The 22,325-nt window shown below is 44.7% G+C and overlaps 1 protein-coding gene across 1 annotated transcript; it reads left to right on the plus strand.

Moving 5' to 3' along the window:
- Positions 1-1,127: 1,127 nt before the first annotated feature.
- LOC120994525 (interferon gamma receptor 2-like) lies at positions 1,128-22,325 on the plus strand. The gene is made up of 7 exons (XM_040423164.1): positions 1,128-1,400; positions 11,636-11,756; positions 14,792-14,955; positions 15,733-15,872; positions 19,396-19,540; positions 20,742-20,893; positions 21,873-22,325. The coding sequence occupies exons 1-7, from the start codon at positions 1,331-1,333 to the stop codon at positions 22,029-22,031; spliced, it is 951 nt and encodes a 316-aa protein (XP_040279098.1). The 5' UTR covers positions 1,128-1,330; the 3' UTR covers positions 22,032-22,325.

Here is a 22,325-nt window from a genome sequence, read left to right on the forward strand (position 1 = left end):
CAGGTATATAGAGGGACAAGCGTTATTGGAACAAACACTTTCTACTGGTGTGATATACCAGTCGCCCCCCAAAAAAACTGATTAAAGTGGGGTGTTATATACCAATATACCTTCTTTATAGTGCATTTGGGTACTGTACTGTATAGTGCATTTGTGCATGCACGTGCGCGAAAATTACATTGCCGATATTTCGCATTGAAAAAAATTATCAATGGAGATCGCAAATTCGCATAATACATCTGGTATGTCACTGTCCATGTTGTAGGACTATTTGTGCACTTCTAGTAATTATTTCTTGGCTGCAAATATCAGCTGAAGGTTTTTCAGGTTTGCCTGCCATTAAAATGAATGGGACCCACCGCCAACTTGCGGTCTGCGAACATTTGATCGCGTTCGCGAATCGTCCCGGCAGATGTTAATCCATCACTAATCATCATACTGAAGCAGGGATCAGCAACCTTTGGCACTCCGGCTGTTGTGAAATTACAACTCCCAGCATGCTCCTTTCACAGTTCAGAGAAGAGCCAAGCAAGTGTTCTTGATGGGAGATGTAGTTTCACAACACGTGGAGTGCCGGAGGTTGCCGACACCTGTACTAAGGATTCTAGAGCAGATAGAGGCAGCTGTTTAGTGTCACGTACTTTTGAACAATGGCGACATAGAACGGCGTCTGGCTATTGCGAAACTTCAGCTTCCAGCTGTCGGAGCATGCTGGGAGTTGCAGTAAAGTTGTAGTGAATCTTAGTGCTAGTGTTCTGGTATAGTAGGACAGGGGGAGAAACTACAACTCCTAGCATGCAAACTTGCTCTGCTCTTCTAAGAACTCTCCTAGAAATGAATGGAGCATGCTGGGAATTGTAGTTTCACAACAGCTGGAGTGCAGAAGGTTGCTGACCCCTGCTCATACAAGGGGCAATAGATAGACCTCGGGGAGTTGCCATTCATGCAATTTCCCCATATGCACCCAAGGCATTTTTGTGAAAGTCAAAAGAGGAAGCCCCCGGGGTGAAATGATCGACCCGCTTCTGCAAATCTGTGACATTCGGTTGGTGCACAGTGTGAAGATCCTACATGAAGCATTTCACAGAGGAACTGCCATATGGCGGATTTATAACAGGCGCAGCCGTTGTCCTGGCAGAAGGGGCTCAGCTCTGCTATTCTGGTGCAGAACAGCAGAGAGAGGGGGGGCAGAGCAGTCACTGACAGGAAGGCTGTGGCTGTGCTCCAGGAAAGGAGGAGTCCGAGGAGCAGGAAGAGAACGCAGAAGCTCAGGCCCTGGAGTCTGCTGAGGCCTGCACCTTCCCGGGGTCTGAGCAGGAAGACATCCAGGATGTGGCCTCTTCTGCTGGCACTTACCTCCCTGATGCCCGTCACCTACTGCAACTCTACTGCCATGAGGGGTAAGTTACAATGGCTTCCAAACCTGACCCTGTGGCCGTACCCTTAAGCCCCGAACAGGGGTCCCCCCAGGAGACGGCGACAACAAGGTCTTCCGATTTTACAGTAGGGAAGGGAAACGGATTTCAGCTCTGAAGCAGTAAACATGTCTGAGCCGAATTATCGAAGGGGGGCAAGAATTACAGAGGCTTCACCAAAACGACATGAGACAGGAGGGATAATATACAGGTGAAACTCGAAAAATTAGAATATCGTGCAGAGTTCATGTATTTCAGTAATGCAACTTAAAAGGTGAAACTAATATATGAGATACTCGTTACATGCAAAGTGAGATATTTCGAGCCTTTAGTTGTTATAATTTGGATGATTATGGCTTACAGCTTATGAAACCCCAACGTCCCAATTTTGAGGTCCCCTTTGCTCAGGGGATATGGATTATTAGCTGACTAGAGTCTGACACTTTGAGCCTAGAATATTGAACCTTTTCACAAAATTCTAATTTTAAGCTGCATTACTGCAACTCCTTTTCATTGGCATTACTGAAATAAATGGACTTTTGCACGATATTCAAATTTTTCTAATTTCACCTGTATTTTAGGAGTTACCTCCTGGTAAACTGCCGATTACAGGTATAGACTGGCCTATGTTCTAAATGGGTAGAATAGTCGTGTGGTTGATGTAACAAAGCTGAGTTTGTCATTTGGGATAAGGCTAGGGCAATTTTTATAATGATGGTCTATGGTGTCGCACTGTGACATGCGTCATGCTGCGACTGCGACACGACAGTAGCAAAAAATCCATCCACGATGATTTTTTATGCGACTGTCCCGTCGCAGTCGCAGCATGACGCATGTTGCAGTGCGACACCATAGACTATGATTAAAAAAATTGACGCGCGACATCAATGGTAGGACTTTTGATAATGAGATATAATATATTATATATAATTAATATACTAATATATATAATAACATTATAGTTAGTCATTCGGGGATCCATATCTTGATTGGAGTGACAGCCCATATTCTCGCTGTCGCAGCCAGGATATCACTGCTGTACATCAGTAAGCTATTATCCCTTTTTATTTTCACAAACTATTGAATGCATTGTAACCGTATGTATCTTTTTAAATCTTTTTATCTGACAATTCCTTTTTATATTGCACTGCACTATTGTGTATTGTATATTACCTTGCCGTCTTGCAGAACTTAGGCCCCTTTTCACACGGGCGAGTATTCTGCGCGGATGCGATGCGTGAGTTCAACGCATTGCACCCGCACTGAATACCGACCCATTCATTTCTATGGGGATGTGCACATGAGCAGTGATTTTCACGCATCACTTGTGCGTTACGTGAAAATCGCAGCATGCTCCTTCTTTGTGTGTTTTTCACATAACGCAGGCGCCATAGAAATTAAGGGGGTTGCGTGAAAATCGCAAGCATCCGCAAGCAAGTGCGGATGCGGTGCGATTTTCACGCACGGTTGCTAGGAGACGATCGGGATGGAGACCCGATCATTATTATTTTCCCTTATAACATGGTTATAAGGGAAAATAATAACATTCTGAATACAGAATGCATAGTACAATAGCGCTGGAGGGGTTAAAAAAAATAAAAAATAATTAAACTCACCTTAGTCCACTTGATCGCGCAGCCCGGAATCTCTTCTGTCTTCTTTGCTGATTGGAGGAAAAGGATCTGTGGTGACGTCATGATCTTTTACCATGGTGATGGATCATGTGACGGACCATGTGATGACCGGAGTGACGTCACCACAGGTCCTTTTGCTGCAATCAGCAAAGAAGGAGACAGAAGAGAAGCCGGCTGCGCGATCAAGTGGACTAAGGTGAGTTTAATTATTTTTATTTTTTTTAACCCCTCCAGCCTTATTGTACTATGCATTCTGTATTCAGAATGCTATTATTTTCCCTTATAACCATGTTATAAGGGAAAATAATAATGATCGGGTCTCCATCCCGATCGTCTCCTAGCAACCGTGCGTGAAAATAATACAATCTACAGAACACCGACCCCAAGCCCGAACTTCTGTGAAGAAGTTCGGGTTTAGGTTCCAAACATGCGCGATTTTCCTCACGCGAGTGCAAAACGCATTACAATGTTTTGCACTCGCGCTGAAAAATCGCGCATGTTCCCGCAACGCACCCGCACCTTTTCCCGCAACGCCCGTGTGAAAGAGGCCTTAATCTTCCGAAGGGAAAAACGTTGCCTGTATTGATTCAGTGGATTTTATGCCCCATTAAGATAACCTAAATTTATTGGGTCTAATTGGTACTGGGAGAATCTGGAAACGTGGGTCCCTTTTGCCTGGTGGTGGTAGCCATTGTAGTATGAAATATTGGGGTGTTGGAAATCTATGGGAGTTATCTAGAATAATTCTGTCATCTATAATAGGTGGGCGTGACTTTACGGGGTAAATTAATAAGCTCAGTCGTGTAATTCACCCCCGTGACGTGGCCTGAGTGTAGGGATGGTCACAGATATATCAGTATATGCACTGTATCCATCATTCCCAAATATCCTGAGACATTTGAGCCCAGTACCACCCCAAATTGCCCTTAAAATGGTTATCCAGTAATTAGTATTATATCCGATCAGCGGGGTTCGACTCTCAGGACCCCGCTGATCCCTGTGCTACGGCCTCTTCCTAGGTTAGTGAAGTCACTGTTCGGGATGACCGAATCGACTAATACTGTATGGAGCAGTACAGTATTAGAATGTATTGGCTCCGATGAGCCGAAGTTATTGCTTCGAGAAGTCTCGTAAGACTTCGCGTAATAACTTCATAAATTAATTTGTACTGTAAAAAAACATTTCCCGAACTCGGGTTCGGTTCCAAGGTACCACTTGGCACCTGCTCTGTACAGTATTAGAACGAAGTGTTATGCGAATCGACTTCGGATGTTTCATCCGAAGTCAAGTCACTCATCCCTAGTCACCGTACATCAGTCATAAGGCCTAGGCGCAGCTCAGTTCCATTCAAGTCAATGGGGCTTAGCTGCAATACCAAGCACAGCCATTATGCAATGGACGGCGCTGTGCTTGGCAAGCTGCCAGGAAGCCGCAGCACTTACTGGAGCTCCGGTGGGCGTCGCAGCTTAATGTCAGGACTTGGACCCCTACCGATGTGATATTGATGACCTATCCTGAGGACAGACCATCAGTATCAAATTCTTGGATAACCCCTTTAAACTGCCCACTTTTGGGATAAATTTGCACAAACCCCACCCCTTTTCTTCCATCCACGCCCTCTTCTCGAGACTGTTGTTATTACGTATTTAACCTCTTGGTACACCTCCATGTCAAGTAGGTAGGGATTGTATGGAGCCTTCTCAGGAGATGAGATAGCACGATGGGTGCTGGTGGTGATGGACCCCCACCTGCAATGGGCAGGATCGGACATAACTCCCATCTTGACTGTTTAACGCCCTTAGTTGCCGCTGTCAATACCAATCATGGCATCTAAAAGGTTACACAGGTGGAGAGGATTCCCTCTGTCACCCGTTTGCTCCTCCCATACAATGTGATCACAAAGTCCAATAAGTTATCATGGCAGCCGGGGGCCTAGAAAAGGGGCCCCCCACCGACCTGCCATTTTAGTACTCCGATTGCACCCTCCACATTCAGGGTATAATAGAATAGGGATAAAATTACAATACACTGCAATACAGAAGTATAGTGGTATATTAAATATGAGAACAAAGATCAGTAAAAAAAAAAAAAAATCAGTTTACGTAAAAAAAATACATAATTCCCTAAAAATTGAAGAAAAAAATTAAGAAAAAAAAAGATCAGAAAAGCTATTTATGTGCCAATATGGTCCCAATAAAAATGACAGCTGAGCCTGCAAGAAACACACCCTCGCATAGATCTGTGGATGAGAAAATTTTTATTAGTTCTATGGGTGACTCAAAGCTAATTTTGTTTTAAAAAGGTTTTTTCAATTTAAAAGCAGTAATACATAAAAAAAATTTATACAAATCTGGGATCACTGTAATCGTACTGACCCACAGAATAAAGTTATTGTGTTATTTATAGCACAGGGTGAACCTTGTCAAAAAGAATTATCCCCCCCCCCCCCTTTCCCAGAAAAAATATAGAACAATGATGGAATTGTTAGTTTTTTTCTTTTACCATTACATCCCACAGAGTCATTTCTCAAAAACTCGTCCAACAAAAACCAAGTCCTCCTACGGCTATGTCAACAGAAAATAAAAAACCTGGTGTAAAGGAAAACTGGCTTCGTTGCTCATAGCAACCAATCAGATTCAAGCTTTCATTTTCCAAAGGAGCTGTAAAAAATGAAAGGTGGAATCTGATTGGTTGCTAGGGGCAACTAAGCCAGTTTTTCTTTCCACCAGTTTGATAAATCTTTCCCCTTAGGCCCCTTGCAGACGAACATGTCCGGATGCGTTGCGTCTGTGATCAGGGAAAATCGTGCGAGTACGTACGCAATTGCAGTCAGTTTTGACTGCGATTGCGTTCCGATGTTCAGTTTTTATCGCGCGGGTGCAATGCGTTTTGCACGCGCGTGATAAAAAACTGACTGTGATACCCAGACCCGAACCCGAACTTCTTCACAGAAGTTCGGGCTTGGGATCGGTGTTCTGTAGATTTTATTATTTTCCCTTATAACATGGTTATAAGGGAAAATAATAGCATTCTGAATACAGAATGCTTAGTAAAATGTCCATTGGGGGATTAAAAAAAATAAAATAATTAACTTACCTGTTCCATCTGATCGCACAGCCAGTGTTCTGACAGAATACTATACCTTATCAGAATGTCTGCGCGTGCGCACTCAGGGGTAGGGAGATCTGATGGAACATTTTGCGCGGACAAATCTACCTACCCCTGAGTGCGCACGCGCGGTGTAATCCTGATGTGTGTGTCCGACGGGAGTATATAGCCAGGCGTGCGCACCCTCTCCTAACCAGCCGTGGCTACGGGCGCAGGCGCAGTGTGTCCCGGCCGGTTTCGTGCATGCACATTAAGTGGGCGTTTCTCCCGCAGCGGTGCTATCATTTTGACTTACCCGTGGATCTGCGCAAGCGCAGCGCCGCACACCCCCTCCTCCAGCTGATTCTGGTGCGGCCGCGTCACCGGAAGTGACGAGGGTATAGCATTCTGATAAGGTATAGTATTCTGTCAGAAAACCGGCTGCGCGATCAATTGGAACAGGTAAGTTAATTTTTTTTATTTTTTAACCCCTCAATCTACAGTTTACTATGCATTCTGTATGAAGAATGCTATTATTCTCCCTTATAACACTTTAATGGGGTCCGGGGGTTGCTTTCATCCCTATCATCTCCTAGCGACCATGCGTGAAAATCGCACCGCATCCGCACTTGCTTGCGATTTTCACGCGTCCCAATTCATTTCTATGGGGCCTGCGTTGCGTGAAAAATGCAGAATATAGAACATGCTGCGATTTTCACGCAACGCACAAGCGACGCGTGAAAATCGCCGCTCACGTGCACAGCCCCATAGAAGTGAATGAGTGCGGGCGCAATGCGTTCACCTCACACATTGCACCTGCGCGGAAATCTCGCCCGTGTTGTCACAACGCCAACATTTGCTTGGTCCTGAAGTGGTATAATTCAGGTGTACCTTTAAAGGGGTTTTCCAACATTTAACCCCTCTCCTCCAGACATGGGGTGGGAGAAGTGTCCTCTGGGCAGTCCCCCTCCGGCTTCTTCTCACCCCCGACGCTTCTTGATTGACAGATTTCTCCCTTTACGCAAATAGAAGACCGATCCTCATATGCCCCCATAGTAATGATCTAGAACTACCCCCCTCAGGAGGGATAAGTCCTTATTCTTCCCATTAACAGATGTCCTGCCTGGATTCTTCTCTAGTGCCCTCTAGGTCAGTTCAGGCAGAAATCCTGACCCTAGAGGAAGGAAATCCTGGCTACTGCGCTGGTTCAGGGGGGTGGGGTGCAGACTGTGACGGCTTTTTCTCAGATCATAGGACGTCTTCGGGCGGTTCCTGATTTTCACCCGGTCACATTGTCCTTTATGATTATGTATCTGTGATTACAGCACTACGTGATTTCCAGGAACGTACATACCCTGTCCGTGGAGGCTCTCATGTCACCTGTGCTATCAGTACCTGGTTTACGTCACCGCGATCTTCTGCAGACGGGGATTTTCCCTGCAGTATATCGCACTTTATTAAGTGACATAGAATAGAGCAGAGGTGCAGGGGCGGAGGAAGGACGCGGTCACACGGGAAAAGTCTCTTGGATCTCTTCCACAGCTTTGTAGCGTCAGGCTGCGCATCCGATTCAGTGGGACTAATCCCTATGTGGACGCCCGCTGCAGTTTCCCCATGTAAACCGCGCCAAGAAGGAATATGTCGCTATGGCAAGGATATCCCATTAAAGACAATAGGGGGTGGATTGTGAGCAGAATATACACTGAAATCCCTGCAGAAATATAATGCCGTGTGAATGTACGCTTCCACATTTTTGACTACATTTTACTACAAATTTGTGGAGTTGTTGCAGATTGTACACTATGCGTCACAAAAGCCGAGATTGACACCCGGCAAATATACGCTGCAGAATGCTTTATGTATTTTGCAGCCTATGGCTGCTTTCACACGGTCAGTATTTGGTCAGTGTTTTGCATCAGTATTTGTAAGCCAAAAAAAGGAAAAGTACCTAAAGAGATAAAATGTAATAGAAATATTTGTGCCTCGTCGGTGTTGTGGACCCCCCCTGGTTTACAAATACTGACCGTGTAAATAAGGGCTCATGCACACGACAGTATGGCTTTTTCAGTGTTTTGCGGTCCGTTTTTTTATTCCGTTTCCTTTCCGTTTTTCCGTATGCCATTTACAGTATACAGTAATTACATAGAAGAAATTGGGCTGGGCATAACATTTTCAATAGAAGGTTCAGCAAAAACGGAACTGATACGGAAGAAATACGGATGCATTTCCGTATGTGTTCCGTTTTTTTTGCGGACAAATTGACTTGAATGAAGCCAAGCACCGTGATTTGCGGACAAGAATAGGACATGTTCTGTCTTTTCACGGTACGGAAATACAGAAACAGAATGCACACGGAGACACTTCAGTTTTTTTTGCTGAACCATTGAAATAAATGGTTCAGTATATGTACCGCATACTGAACTAAAAAAACGGCCAGTATGCTGAACGCAAAATACTGTCGTGTGCATGAGCCCTAAGGCCTATGGATGAGGTTTTTTTTCCAACCCCATTTACATTGCTGAGACGGTGAATTGCTCACAGCAATAAATCCCTGCCCTGTAGGGGGCAGTCAGCAGATGGTAATGCAGGGGCTAGTCTGTCATTTCTCTGGCCCCAAGTAAATATCTATCTATCTATCTATTATCTATCTATCTATCTATCTATCTATCTATATCTATATATAAAGCTCTCTCTCTCTCTTTCTCAAGCTGTCTCTTTATCTCTATCTCCCTATCTCTCTCGATATATCTGCAATGAGCAGGACCGTGGTACGGTTACACGGACGCCAAATTATGCAGTGGGTCCGGATATGGGTATAATAGTCTATAGTTTTTGTTCGTGACGCCAATTGCAGCATGCCCAGGGTACAGTCTCAGGGACCTTTAAGGTGTTGCAACTCACGTACCAGGTTAGGAATGCCAGAGTGGTGTAATGTCTCTGTATGGTAATGGTGTCAATGGTGTCTCCTACCTGGGTACGGCTGGACTCCTGGATCCTGGCTCACTTGCAATAAAATGAGTGTTGCTAGTAGGAGTAATTGAGGGATTTAGTAGCAGTAAATGAGATCCAGACTTGGAATATAATTCAAACTGGTCTTTACTTGATGCAGCAGTAATCCATGTGAGATACAGCAATAGTCTGAAGTCCCAGCAGGTATTGGCAATGTATGGCAGGAATCTGTCTTCTGCTTCTATCATGTGCCTGGAGCTCTCTACAGGATAAGCCGTCTGCTTGTGGCTCTGTAATGTGGCAGGAATTACTATCTTCTGCACTATCTTCTGCTGTATGGGGAATGACTAGCTGAGGAGGAATTTGGCTTCTCCTGGTCTCTGGACGGTACTCACAGTTGTGCTCACAGGGTATCAGTGGCGTAGGGATCGCCATAGCAACCATAGCAGTGGCTATGGGGCCCTACGCCACTGGGGGCCCGCCCGGGCCTGTTGATTTATTTTTATTTTTTATTTTTTTTACATCCACTTGCCGGCCCGTCTGTGGGCGATCCGCGGCCCGGGCCTGGCTGGGGACGGGGAGAAGGAGTCAGGAGAGAGCAGGGCAGTGAGGGCACGACGGGGCCGGGCAGCAGGAGATAGGCCGCGTTGGAGGGGGCCAGGCCAGGGTCACGGGGGTGTGTACTATACCTGGTCCTGGAGTCTAGGAGGGAGTGGCCTCGATTCCCGCCGCAGCAGTGTCTGAGACTGACTGAGAGTGTCAGTCTCACTGCTGCCTGCCTGCGCTGTGGTGGGACCGGTGACCGGTCCGAGTCTGACCCTTCTCCAGTCTGCTCCCTCCTCCTCAACTAGTCAGTGGTCTCCACTCCGGCGTCCACTCCACTGTCTCCAGTCCTGCGGCTACAGCTGCTTCTGTTCTGACTGTGCCAGTGTGCCTCAGTCTAAAAGTAAGGGCTCATTCAGACGGCCGTATGCTGTCCGCAAAAATGCGGAACCGTTTTTTTGCGGATTAGATGCTGACCCATTCACTTCTATGGGGCCCTTTTCTATTCCACAGTTCCGCAAAAAAAATGAAACATGTCCTATACTTGTCCGTGAAAATCAGGACATAGCCCCATTGAAGTCTATGGGTCCGCAAAAATACTGAATGCTATCCGTTTTTTTGCGGATCCGCAAAAAAACGGATAGCATTCAGTATTTTCGCGGGCAGCATACGGCCGTCTGAATGAGCCCTAAGTGTGAGAACTGAGAACTAAGGTTCAGAAGATTAGGATGATCAGTACAGTATCGTGATGATGTTGAACTTGATAATGATCTGAATTCTGAAGTTAAAAAGAGCTGCCTGCAGACCTGAAGTGCAGGAGGGTGTGGGGGCCCCTGCCCCCTTCCTTCTCTTGGGCCCCCCGCGCCCTCCTTATCCTTGCAGGTCTGCAGGCAGCTCTTTTTAACTTCAGAATTCAGATCATCAGACTCTCACTAATTACTAATTACAGCACACACCCCTGTAGTGTCCACCGTCAGACAGGGGAGGGAAGAAACCCCAGAACTAGAGTGTGGCCCCCAACTGGGGTTTCCTCCCTCCCCTGTCTGATGGTGGACACTACAGGGGTGTGTGCTGTAATTAGTGAGTGAGAGTCTGATGATCTGAAGTTAAAGAGATGCCAGCAGTGATAAGGAGGGCGCCCCTTCCTTATTTTGGGGTGCACACTCTAGTTCTGGGGTTTCTCCCCCCCCCCCCCCCTTCTTATATGACAGACTAAGGGTACTTTTACACTTGCGGCAGGCTGTTCAGCCTGTCGGATCCGTCCTGCTGCTATTTCGCTGGACCGCTGCTCCGTCCCCATTGACTATATTGGGGATGGGGGCGAAGCTCCGGCGCAGCTCATGGCGGTGGGAGATCTAGGATGGGTGTTCGGGTGGGAGCTCTGGAAGGGGTGGTGGGAGGCCCGATAGATATGTGGGGGGGGGGGGGGGGCATGAAATTTTTTTGCTATGGGGCCCATGCATTTCTAGCTACGCCCCTGCAGGGTATGTTTCTTCCTGGAATACTGGAGGTGGCTGCTTGCTTTCTACCAGCTGAGGCTGAAGGGATCAGACTGGGAATGATGATCTTTTGTCTCAGCTGAGACAAGATTCTGGTTTGGGATCCCTAGAACTGGGAGCTCCTACACACGCAGCCTTCCCCATGCAGGGAGAGCTGGAACACACTGGGTCTAACTGGTTTTCCTCCCTTGCTGCAGGATGTGGGAAATCACATCAGATGAAAGTGTTAATGCTTTTAGCAGATAGTAGCGGGTTCAAAGCGTTTAGTGACCCCACTCTGGGGTGTTACATATCTATCTATCTCTATATATAAAGCTCTCTCTCTCTTTCTCAAGCTCTGTCTCTTTATCTCTATCTATCTCCCTATCTGTCCCTACCTATCTATCTATCTATCTATCTATCTATCTATCTATCTCCCTATCTCTCTCGCTCTATCTATCTATCTATCTATCTATCTATCTATCTATCTATCTATCTAGTTACACTTTCATGCTTTTCTTGTTTCTAGACCTTCCTGCACCAGCTAACGTCCACATTGATTCCTACAACATGAAGCACATACTGAGATGGGATCCTGTGGAAGTTTCGGAGGAGCGGCTCCCTGTAACGTACAGGGTAGAGTGTGTTCTGTAAGTAATGCAGGATACATATTATCATCACTGTATGGATGCAGTGGGAGATATTCACGTCCACGGCCCCTTCTAAGGAGAGACATTTGGCAGAGTTTATATTACACAGTCTGACGACGACCAGTGCTCGTCCTTGTAATTCCTAAAGGGACAGGATTCCAAGTGCCCTGGCGCCCTCCACAGAGACAGCAAAGTTCTTCTTCATATATTTAGAATCTATCATGTATTAGTAATAGGGATCTATAGTTGGTGGACCTCCTATTATATAGTCTCAGTGGCCTCAAATAGAATATATACGGAACTGAGAATGCCTTTATGTATTTAAATTAATATATAACTTTTATTTATGTCTAATAAAATAAGTGAGACAATAAGGTGTAGTAGAAACCTGCACTATAGAAGGGAGGGGCACTGGGTCTGTAGTTGCAAATAAGGCCTAGTATCCTAGTCTGTAGGGGGAATAATGGGGAGGAGCCTACTAATGAGGACCCTAACTCTCCCTAGGTGCTCGCCCTACTTGGCCTAGTCTACTGAGTGTGATTACCTCAGTGGCTGTAGTCGGGGCACTCGTACTCCCAAACATACTTCCCCCCGTACTCCCAAATATACTTCCATATCTAACCTTCTACATATCCTGTGTCCCACATCTTATAGAATGATTTACGGGTTAGACTGACCATACACATAGCAGATGTCGGGGTAGACAAGGAGCAGTATTTGGAGTATTCCCATGGTTTGAAGCGATGGTATATTGCTGGGATATGCCATCACTAGAGGTCCTGAGATTGAAGGGGCTAGGGTGCTGGTGTAGCACTGCATCCCCTTCTCTTACAGATCGGAGCCCATGACCACTTGACAGGGCAGGACAATGCAGCCAGCCCAATTCACTTGATGGTATTATGCCATAAGATGGAGAACGTGATTTAGAATGGTGAAGGGGTTAACAATGGTGGTCTAGGGCAGGAAAGAGTACCTGTAATTTATTTTACCTAATCTGCATAGGTCCAGAATTCTTCTGTTTTTCTGAGACCCCCGCCCTTCTACTCTCTTTTCTGTGCCCCATTAATGCTGCCCTAACTCGATTTTGGTAGTACCAGCTGACGATCTGCAGCAAGCCCACAGAGGAGGTTTGAGTCGTTGTGTTGGCGAGGATGGGCACAGTGGTAATCAAGGGGGCAGTCCTCACCCTGGCACTCTCCAGATCATACAATGTTGGGAGGGTTGCAACTCTTTGCCTCGGGGCACGCCCTGTGTTTCCTGGAGGTGGCTGGGGTGCCCTTGGTGTTAGTGGGATGAGCAGTAGGGTGCAAGTCGAGAGAGCAAGAGTGGGGTCGGTGGACGATAGAGGCAATGTTTGATTTTACTGAATAGATGATAGGAGCCACAGCATATATCCATACAGCAGGTACAGCCTTGAAGTATTTCACAGAGTAGGCTTTTCACCAAAGACTGTATTTAGAAGGTGACAATGATGGTAGTTATACTCCCTGAGTCTCTTTTTAGAAACACTTTGGAATTTTCCTAAATGACCACAGTTATGCAATCACTCTCAATATACGTTCTGCAGTGCCCAATTGCAGGATGCAGTCCTAAATCGGATGGCCAGTAGCAATAAACCAAGTCCACGGGCAGTAAAGTCTTTTGCCATAAACGTGTGTTTTCCTTACTGTCTCAGTCCAGCAGGTCCTTAAATTGGTCCTGTAAATATTCAGTGCTTCCTTCTCTCAGAGGTTAATCCTTAGTAAAGTTGCTCTCTCCACTCTCCACAGGAATGGTGTTTTCCTGGATAAGAATTCAGTTTGGCCTACGTTTGCAGCAGTACACACCAAACATGTCCTCACTCTAGCTTTTCTGGATAGGAACTCCCTACTCTACAAGCCTGGGGGCAGGACCAGCCTGTCTCCTGGAAATGAATTAAGAACTACCAATTTAACCATTTCTTACCTATATATAACCATATGGGATACTCAGTGCACAGACCATTTCAGATCGGCATTATACCTGGTATTAACCCTTTAGCAGTGATGGGTCACTGTACATCTAATGTGTATGGGAGCCTCCTGACTCTCCCCTAGACAGCTGATGTCAGGAGAGAAAGGGTCGGCCAGTTGGATTTTAACAGGTTTGATCCTTTTGTTGCTCTGAAGACATATGCTGCTGCCGCAGCACGACCATCCTACGCTATCCACCAGTAAATGCCGGTTGACATAAATAAATAACCAACATGTAAAGTGGAGTGACTTTGTAGATCATCATCTAATAATGTAGTGAGTTGTAGCTTTTATTATGGTCTACAGCTACAGTCACAATTCTGTAGGCTTCAGAGCTGAAATCTATCAGTAGCCCTTATTATCTTAATGTCTGCTCATAGCTTGTTCTGGAAATTTCCACTGTACAAATGCAACAATCTGATATATACGAAGAACTACTGCCATCCCCACGTAAACTGTAGGAGTTAGGGATGTGGCTAATAACATGAGTCCAGAATCATGAGTGCAGCTCTGGAGTATAATACAGGATATAACTCAGGATCAGTACAGGATAAGTAATGTATGTACACAGTGACTCCACCAGCAGAATAGTGAGTGCAGCTCTGAAGTATAATACAGGATGTAACTCAGGATCAGTACAGGATAAGTAATGTAATGTATGTACACAGTGACTGCACCAGCAGAATAGTGAGTGCAGCTGTGGAGTATAATACAGGATGTAACTCAGGATTAGTACAGGATAAGTAATGTAATGTATGTACACAGTGACTCCACCAGCAGAATAGTGAGTGCAGCTCTGGAGTATAATACAGGATGTAACTCAGGATTAGTACAGGATAGGTAATGTGTGTATACAGTGACTCCACCAGCAGAATAGTGAGTGCAGCTCTGGAGTATAATACAGGGTACAAAGCAGCTTTTGTAAAGATTACATTTACATATAGAATATACAGTAAAACGCTGCTCACAGTTGGACATTTAAGCAACATCTTTTGGACAGTATCCTCCTATTTTATACTTGTTCCCTTCGCCTGTATATTCCAGGAGCAATCGCAATTTTCCAATGTGTGAGAACATCACTGAGACACAATGTGATTTCACAGACAAAATACAACCTTTCTGGAGAGGCGTTTATACAGTGCGGGCGGAGGTGAGCGAGCTGACGTCTGCCTGGGCCAAAACGGGTCATTTTCAAGCAAATATAGACAGTAAGTGGAAATGATAATTTGACTTTCTAGACTTTAGATTGCAGTCTGACTTCTGAATGCCTAAAATAAATCTAACAAGTTTCCCTGAGTGCAAATTTCTTTGTAAGGCCATCAGGGCAGGCTATTATGGTCAGAACATTAAAGGGGTTCTCCACTTTGGACAATCCCTTTTATGTTATATGGGTCCCTCTATGATAAGCTTATCACAGAGTGTCCTGCTACTGTAGAAGTAAGTGTTCAATTTCCCTACAGCGCCTCCACAGGGCAAATGAAGAATTTCACTGTTCCCATTCACATTAGTTAGCTATCCATATAATGCAGAGATGCATCGGGTCTTCCAGAGCCAGGGTTTCTTTTTGCCCTTGGACCCTGTCAGGGGTGCACCTAGCCTTTCTGCTGCCTGAGTCGAAAAACATAAACGGCGCCCCTCCCCCCCATGCCAATTTCTTAACCTAACCCCTTCTCTTCAGCCCATGGCCCTCCGGCTGCCCCGTCTCTTGCCCCTACCTGGTGCTGCCTGAGGCGAGCGCCTCACCTGGCCTCATTAGTGGTGCACCTCTGCTCTGGACCCTGTGTTAACGTATCATTTCCTAATAGAGTATCCTGGGGAGGTTATTTGGTTGTCTCCAGAGTTGCCTTTTGCCATATTTCCTCCGCTTTTATGTACTGCCTGAATTTTAGGCTTTTTTTTTTTTGTTGCATGTTTTATGTGTTGTCTTTGCTCAGCCTGCTATTTTTATTCTTGTAATTTACATGTCGTCTTCTTCTGCTTTGCAGCAAAAATTGGTCCTGTAAAGTCCCTCGTCGTGGAGTCCCATGAAAACACAGTGAAAGTAGATTTTTCACCCCCGTTTTCACCAATTCTAAAAAATGTTAGATACACGGCGTATTACTGGAAGGAGGGCGCTGAGGAGAAGGTGCGTGTTTAATGCTTGGGTCTGAATAGTTATACATAGGAAGGCAACCTCCTAAAACTTAGCTTTTAATATATATATCTCATAAAATACATCCGGTAAAGACAGGTCCCACCAGGACCAATAAAGCCGTATTACAGCCAATAAATCAGAAAGCGGCCACATAAGGGCGGTTAGCAACTAGAGAAGACAGGTAGCGCAGATGGAACAACACGTCAAAATAACCCAATGTCTGTCCCTAGGCTTACCCTAGAGAGATCTGCTCGGCCCAGAGATCCACCTGGGTGGTGGGAGTACTCTGTCCACGTGCCTCGGCTCGCCTGTCCTTATACAGCCCTATTCCTTATCTGATACAATATACAAAGTCCCCACGCGTTTCACCTTGTAAAAAACAAGGTTACTCAGGGCATCTTTTGCCCCCTGGAGCCTTCCAACCGTGCATGCTGGTCTGTGAGAGGATGACGTCCACTTCCATCTTCATCAGATAAGTTAATCGTTCTGAATTAGTGGTCTTTATCTTTTGGTCATGTCTGAATCTGTTGAGTATCATACTGTGTATCTGTCCTAGAGACCTATTACTGTCTCTTTATCTCATCACAGACCACTGCAGACTTGGGGAGCTCCGGTTTTTGTTTATCTTTTGTATTCTTATCTACTTTTGTCGGTTACTTAGTCATCCCACTATTAGACTGACACCATCTGTCCCCTGATGAACCTTGTTTATTACAAGGTGAAACGCGTGGGACCATGTATATTGTATCAGATAAGGGATAGGGCTGCATAAGGACAGGCGAGCCGAAGGCACGTGGACAGAGTACTACTACCATCCAGGTGTATCTCTGGGCCGAGCAGATCGCTCTAGGGTAAGCCTAGGGACAGACATTGTTTTTTTTTTTTACGTGTTGTTCCATCTGCGCTACCCGTCTTCTCTAGTTGCTAACCGTCCTTATGTGACCGCTTTCTGATTTATTGGCTGTACTACGGCTTTATTGGTCCTGGTGGGACCTGTCTTACTGGATGTATTTTATTAGATATATATGAATATATATATATATCAAACGAATGATGAGGCAGCACATCATTTGATATATTTCGTGGAGGAAGAGCCGACCTCTGTGGGGATTTGCACCCAGTACACCGTATCTGACTGTGCTGCTGCACTACTTGTGTGATTTATATATATATATATATATATATATATATACAGTACAGACCAAAAGTTTGGACACACCTTCTCATTCAAAGAGTTTTCTTTATTTTCATGACTATGAAGGCATCAAAACTATGAATTGACACATGTGGAATTATATACATAACAAACAAGTGTGAAACAACTGAAAATATGTCATATTCTAGGTTCTTCAAAGTAGACACCTTTTGCTTTGATTACTGCTTTGCACACTCTTTGAATTCTCTCGATGAGCTTCAAGAGGTAGTCCCCTGAAATGGTCTTCCAACAGTCTTGAAGGAGTTCCCAGAGATGCTTAGCACTTGTTGGCCCTTTTTCCTTCACTCTGCGGTCCAGCTCACCCCAAACCATCTCGATTGGGTTCAGGTCCGGTGACTGTGGAGGCCAGGTCATCTGGCGCAGCACCCCATCACTCTCCTTCATGGTCAAATAGCCCTTACTTTCAAAGTTTTCCCAATTTTCAGTCTGACTGACTGACCTTCATTTCTTAAAGTAATGATGGCCACTCGTTTTTATTTACTTAGCTGCTTTTTTCTTGCCATAATACAAATTCTAACAGTCTATTCAGTAGGACTATCAGCTGTGTATCCACCTGACTTCTCCTCAACGCAACTGATGGTCCCAACCCCATTTATAAGGCAAGAAATCCCACTTATTAAACCTGACAGGGCACACCTGTGAAGTGAAAACCATTTCAGGGGACTACCTCTTGAAGCTCATCAAGAGAATGCCAAGAGTGTGCAAAGCAGTAATAAAAGCAAAAGGTGGCTACTTTGAAGAACCTAGAATATGACATATTTTCAGTTGTTTCACACTTGTTTGTTATATATATAATTCCACATGTGTTAATTCATAGTTTTGATGCCTTCATAGTCATGAAAATAAAGAAAACTCTTTGAATGAGAAGGTGTGTCCAAACTTTTGGTCTGTACTGTATATTAAAAGTTACGTTTTTTAGGAAGTTGCCTTCAGTGATATTTCTGTTGTTACAGCAGCTGTCTGTGAGAGATCATGTTATTTTCAGTGATTCTGTTGATTATACATAGGAAGACTTTATATCACCGTATTTGGAACTAGGAGAACCCAGAGCAAAATATGGCTTCTTCCCATAGAAAGGAAAGGAGCAAAGGAATTGACCCCTTATACAGATAACATCATGTTGTTTACAATGGTCCTTCACAAACTACAATGTTATTAAAAAAAAAAGTGCACTAATAAAACTATACTGTTCCAGTGTTATGTGCAGTTCATAATTAATACCGTCATACTGTGGCAAAAATCAACTATGGTTATACAGCGTCCAAATAAAATCATGCTGCAGTAATAGTATATACAGTGTGGAAATACCGCCATGCTGTTCACAAATAACACTATACAGAGCCAATAGTATGGAGCATAATTAATACCGTCATACTGTACCAAAAATCAACTATGGTTATACAGCGTCCAAATAAAATCGTGCTGCAGTAATAGTATATACCAGAGATCAGATACCCTCGGCATTCGGCAACTCCCAGGATGCCCATTTTCTTGACTGTTTGTGTATCTCTCATGGAATTGAAAGGAGAATTCTGGGAGTTTCAGAACAGTTGAAGTGACGGAAGTTGCTGATCCCTGGTATATACAGTGTGGAAATAATACTGCCATGCTGTGCCCAAATAAAATTATACTGTGCCAATATTATGTGAGGTGCATAATTCATACAGTCATCATACTGTGCTAAAAATCAGCAATGGTTATACAGTGCCCAAGCTGCAGTAATAGTATTTATTTATGGAAATAATACCGCCATGCTGTGCACAAATAAAACTATATGGTGCTAATATTATGTACGGTGCATAATTAATACCTCCATACTGTGCTAAAATTAGCAATGGCTATACAGTGCCCAAATAAAATCGTGCTGCAGTGATAGTATATGTAGTGTGGAAATAACACTGCTATGCTGTGCACAAATAAAACAATATGCTGCCAATAGTATGTGCGGTTTAACTAATACTGTCATACTATGCCAAAAATCACCAGTGGTTATGACGTGCCCAAATAAAATTGTGCTGCAGTAATAGTACATACAGTATGGAAATAATACTGCCATGCTTTGCACTAATAAAACTGTACAGTGCTAATATTATGTGCAGTGCATATTTAATACCTCCATACTGTGCCAAAATCAGCAATGCCTATCCCTTATCCCTTTTAATAGAATATTAACCCATTGATGTCTGTTTTTGGAAAGCGCACAGTCCCTGTGAATCTTCTAGAGCACTACCCTATGTCATTCTTTGCTGTTTCTGCATCAGCATTTACTGCCTCTTGACCTACTCTTATGACCCACAGATGGAGGTTCCTTTAAGGGCGCCCACGCACTTCGTCCTGGAGGACCTGGAAGAACTGACTGTGTACTGTGTGAAGGTCAAAGCCTCCACTGATTTTATAGAAGGTCAAGCGAGTGATCCCAAATGTGTGAAGACAATGAGTCGAGGTAATGCTGCCCGTGTGAGTCTATCACATGTAATATGGTGCCCTGCTGTGCCCGCCACCAGTTAGAGGTGAAATCTGGATCCGCTAACCTACCACCCGGCGGTCTTATAATTGCTGGTCTGCAGCCGTAAGCAGCATTGCTACATGTTGGGCGGTGTACTTGGTACTCGGCACTGAAAGAGCACCATGTTTATAGCATTTGGGAAGCAGGGGAGGTAATAATCCCTCTGTGCCTTCTCTATGAGGACTCCGGCTGTCAGAGACCTAAACAGTTTCCACACAGTTGCAGACATTGCAGAGCTCGTCCATGAGAGGTTAAAGGGAAACTCCTAGACAAACTGGTATTCTGTTTTTATAGCTTGGGCAGGACTTATTTCTTAAAGGGCATCTGTCAGCAGTTTTGTACCTATGACACTGGCTGACCTGTTACATGTACGCTTGGCAGCTGAAGGCATCTGTGTTGGTCCCATGTTCATATGTGCCCACATTGCTGAGATGGTTTAATATATGCAAATGAGCCTCTAAGAGCAACGGGGGCGTTACCGTTACACCTAGAGGCTCTGCTCTCTCTGCAACTGCCGCGCCCCCTCTGCACTGTGATTGACAGGGTGAAATAGTGATGTACATCATAACTCCTGGCCCTGGCAATCAAAGTGCATATGGTGCAGCAGTTATAGAGAGAGCAGAGACTCTAGGAGTAATGGTAACGCCCCCGTTGCTCCTATTGGCTCTTTTGCATATATTAAACCATCATTTTTCTCAGCAATGCGGGCACATATGAACATGGGACCAACACAGACGCCTTCAGCTGCCAAGTGCACATACAACCAGTCAGCCAGTGTCATAGGTACAAATCTGCTGACAGATGCCCTTTAAATCCCTGTGTCATGCTCCGCCCCTGAAGGCCCTGCATTAGGCATAGCACAGTGAATGAGCTTCTCCTGTAGTGTTCCTTTAAATAACTACATAAGGATCCTACTTAAGGCACCATCATAGAACACGTTTTATTTAAAATAAAATAAAAATACCTAAAGATAGGTAATACATTGCAGCTCTATCACCCAGCTCACCGAGGGTCTCGAGCTGAGAGGACGGACCCCCCCCCCAAAAAAAAAATGCAACATATAACTAAAGTAAAACTATAAGAACATGACGAAAGAGAAGAAATTGTATTTTTACACCTTTTTTCTCCTAATATTCAGATTACAGTGAAAAGCAGTTGGCCGTGGCTGTCGTCTGTGTTATCTTTGTCTGCGGGATCGGTTTGGCCGCTGGATTCGTAGTGTATAGAAATCGCGCTGTTCTGAAGCGTTTGCTGTACCCCCCTTTCAGGATGCCAAATCACATTCAGGAGGTGAGTGCTACTTCTGCAGAAGCATAGACAGGGGAGCTGATATAAAGCCTTATAGCAAAAACTCATTTTTGAGGAAACTTGATTTAAGTGTTCGGTTTTCCTGCAGCGCCACCACAGGGTAAACTAAGCATTACACAGCGCCAATGCACGTCAATGAGTTGCAGGATAGGGTCCTCCAGGATGAGAGACGCTCTTTATAACTATTCTCCACTCTGGCCGAAAGACGATGACCCTGAACAGGGAAGCCCCCCTTGTCTCCTCGCAATTAACCCAGAATTGGTTAATAGTTTGTTTGGAAATGGGTTTTCTAAACCTGACAACCATTTTAAAGAGGTTTTTCAGGAGTCTATAGGATAGGCATCAATATCTAATTGGTCAGGGTCTGACAACTGGTACCCCCACCGATTAGCTGTTTAAAGAGGCCGAGGCATTTACACCTTCTCACAGCATATTTGAACGGGACTGAGTTGCGCCTAAGCCATGTGACCGATGAACGTGACATCACCAGCCTAGGAAGAGCTCACAGAACTCACCAGAGTGCCACAACCTTTTGAAACAGCTGATCGGCAGGAGTGCCAGGAGTCAGACCCTCACCGATCAGATTTGATTACCTATCCTCAGGATAGGTCATCAAATTCTACTCCCAGAATACCCCATTGAGCCTTTATAGCCAAGCCACAGAACATACAATGAATTCCTGAGGACCCTCATCTATTGGAAAAATAGGGGTCTAGTGACTCCCGTTTACCATTTGGAGGCCACATTATCCATAGTCTTTAAAAGGGATGTCTGGAGATCTTTTTTTTTTTTCTTTAAGGGCCAGAATAAGTTAAAAACAAAAAAAAAACTACTCACCTCACCGATTCTCTGCCACTGCTTTTTTGCCATTGTTCCGATCCCTACTGCTCTTTAGTTTCTGGCCCACCCTAATTCTACAGTACACTACCTCAGTATTTATGGGTATGATGTTGTTTTCCAGTTCTTGGAGAATGTTCCTGAGCAATCCCACAAGGAATCGATTCACCCAAGTGATAAAGAAGAACATTACAATGATATTTCACTTTTAGAATTATCATTCTACCTGGAGGATGACCAGCTGTGTTCTGACCCAAACCTGGGGTCTACTGAGAAAACCTGAAGAAGTTCTGACCAAGCAACTGACGCTACTCATGCTAATCTGTACAGCTATGAACCTTGTGCAGATGCCCCTCACGTTCGGTGCGGACAACCTCTGGGACTCCTGCCATGTAAGGTCTTGTGCCAAGAAGTGTCTATAGTAATAACATGACTTTAGGAATGACTCCTCATGGTTATGGGTATCCAGATGGAAGGTGTGGGACTCTTTATTTTTGTAATAACTCAGGTTACAGTCTGTAGTCCCTGTGATTCGCAGGCTTTTGTTATGTTTGTCGATTGATCCATTACTCTTCAG

Source organism: Bufo bufo, chromosome 3 (genome assembly GCF_905171765.1).
Source record: "Bufo bufo chromosome 3, aBufBuf1.1, whole genome shotgun sequence".
Lineage (NCBI taxonomy): Eukaryota > Metazoa > Chordata > Amphibia > Anura > Bufonidae > Bufo > Bufo bufo.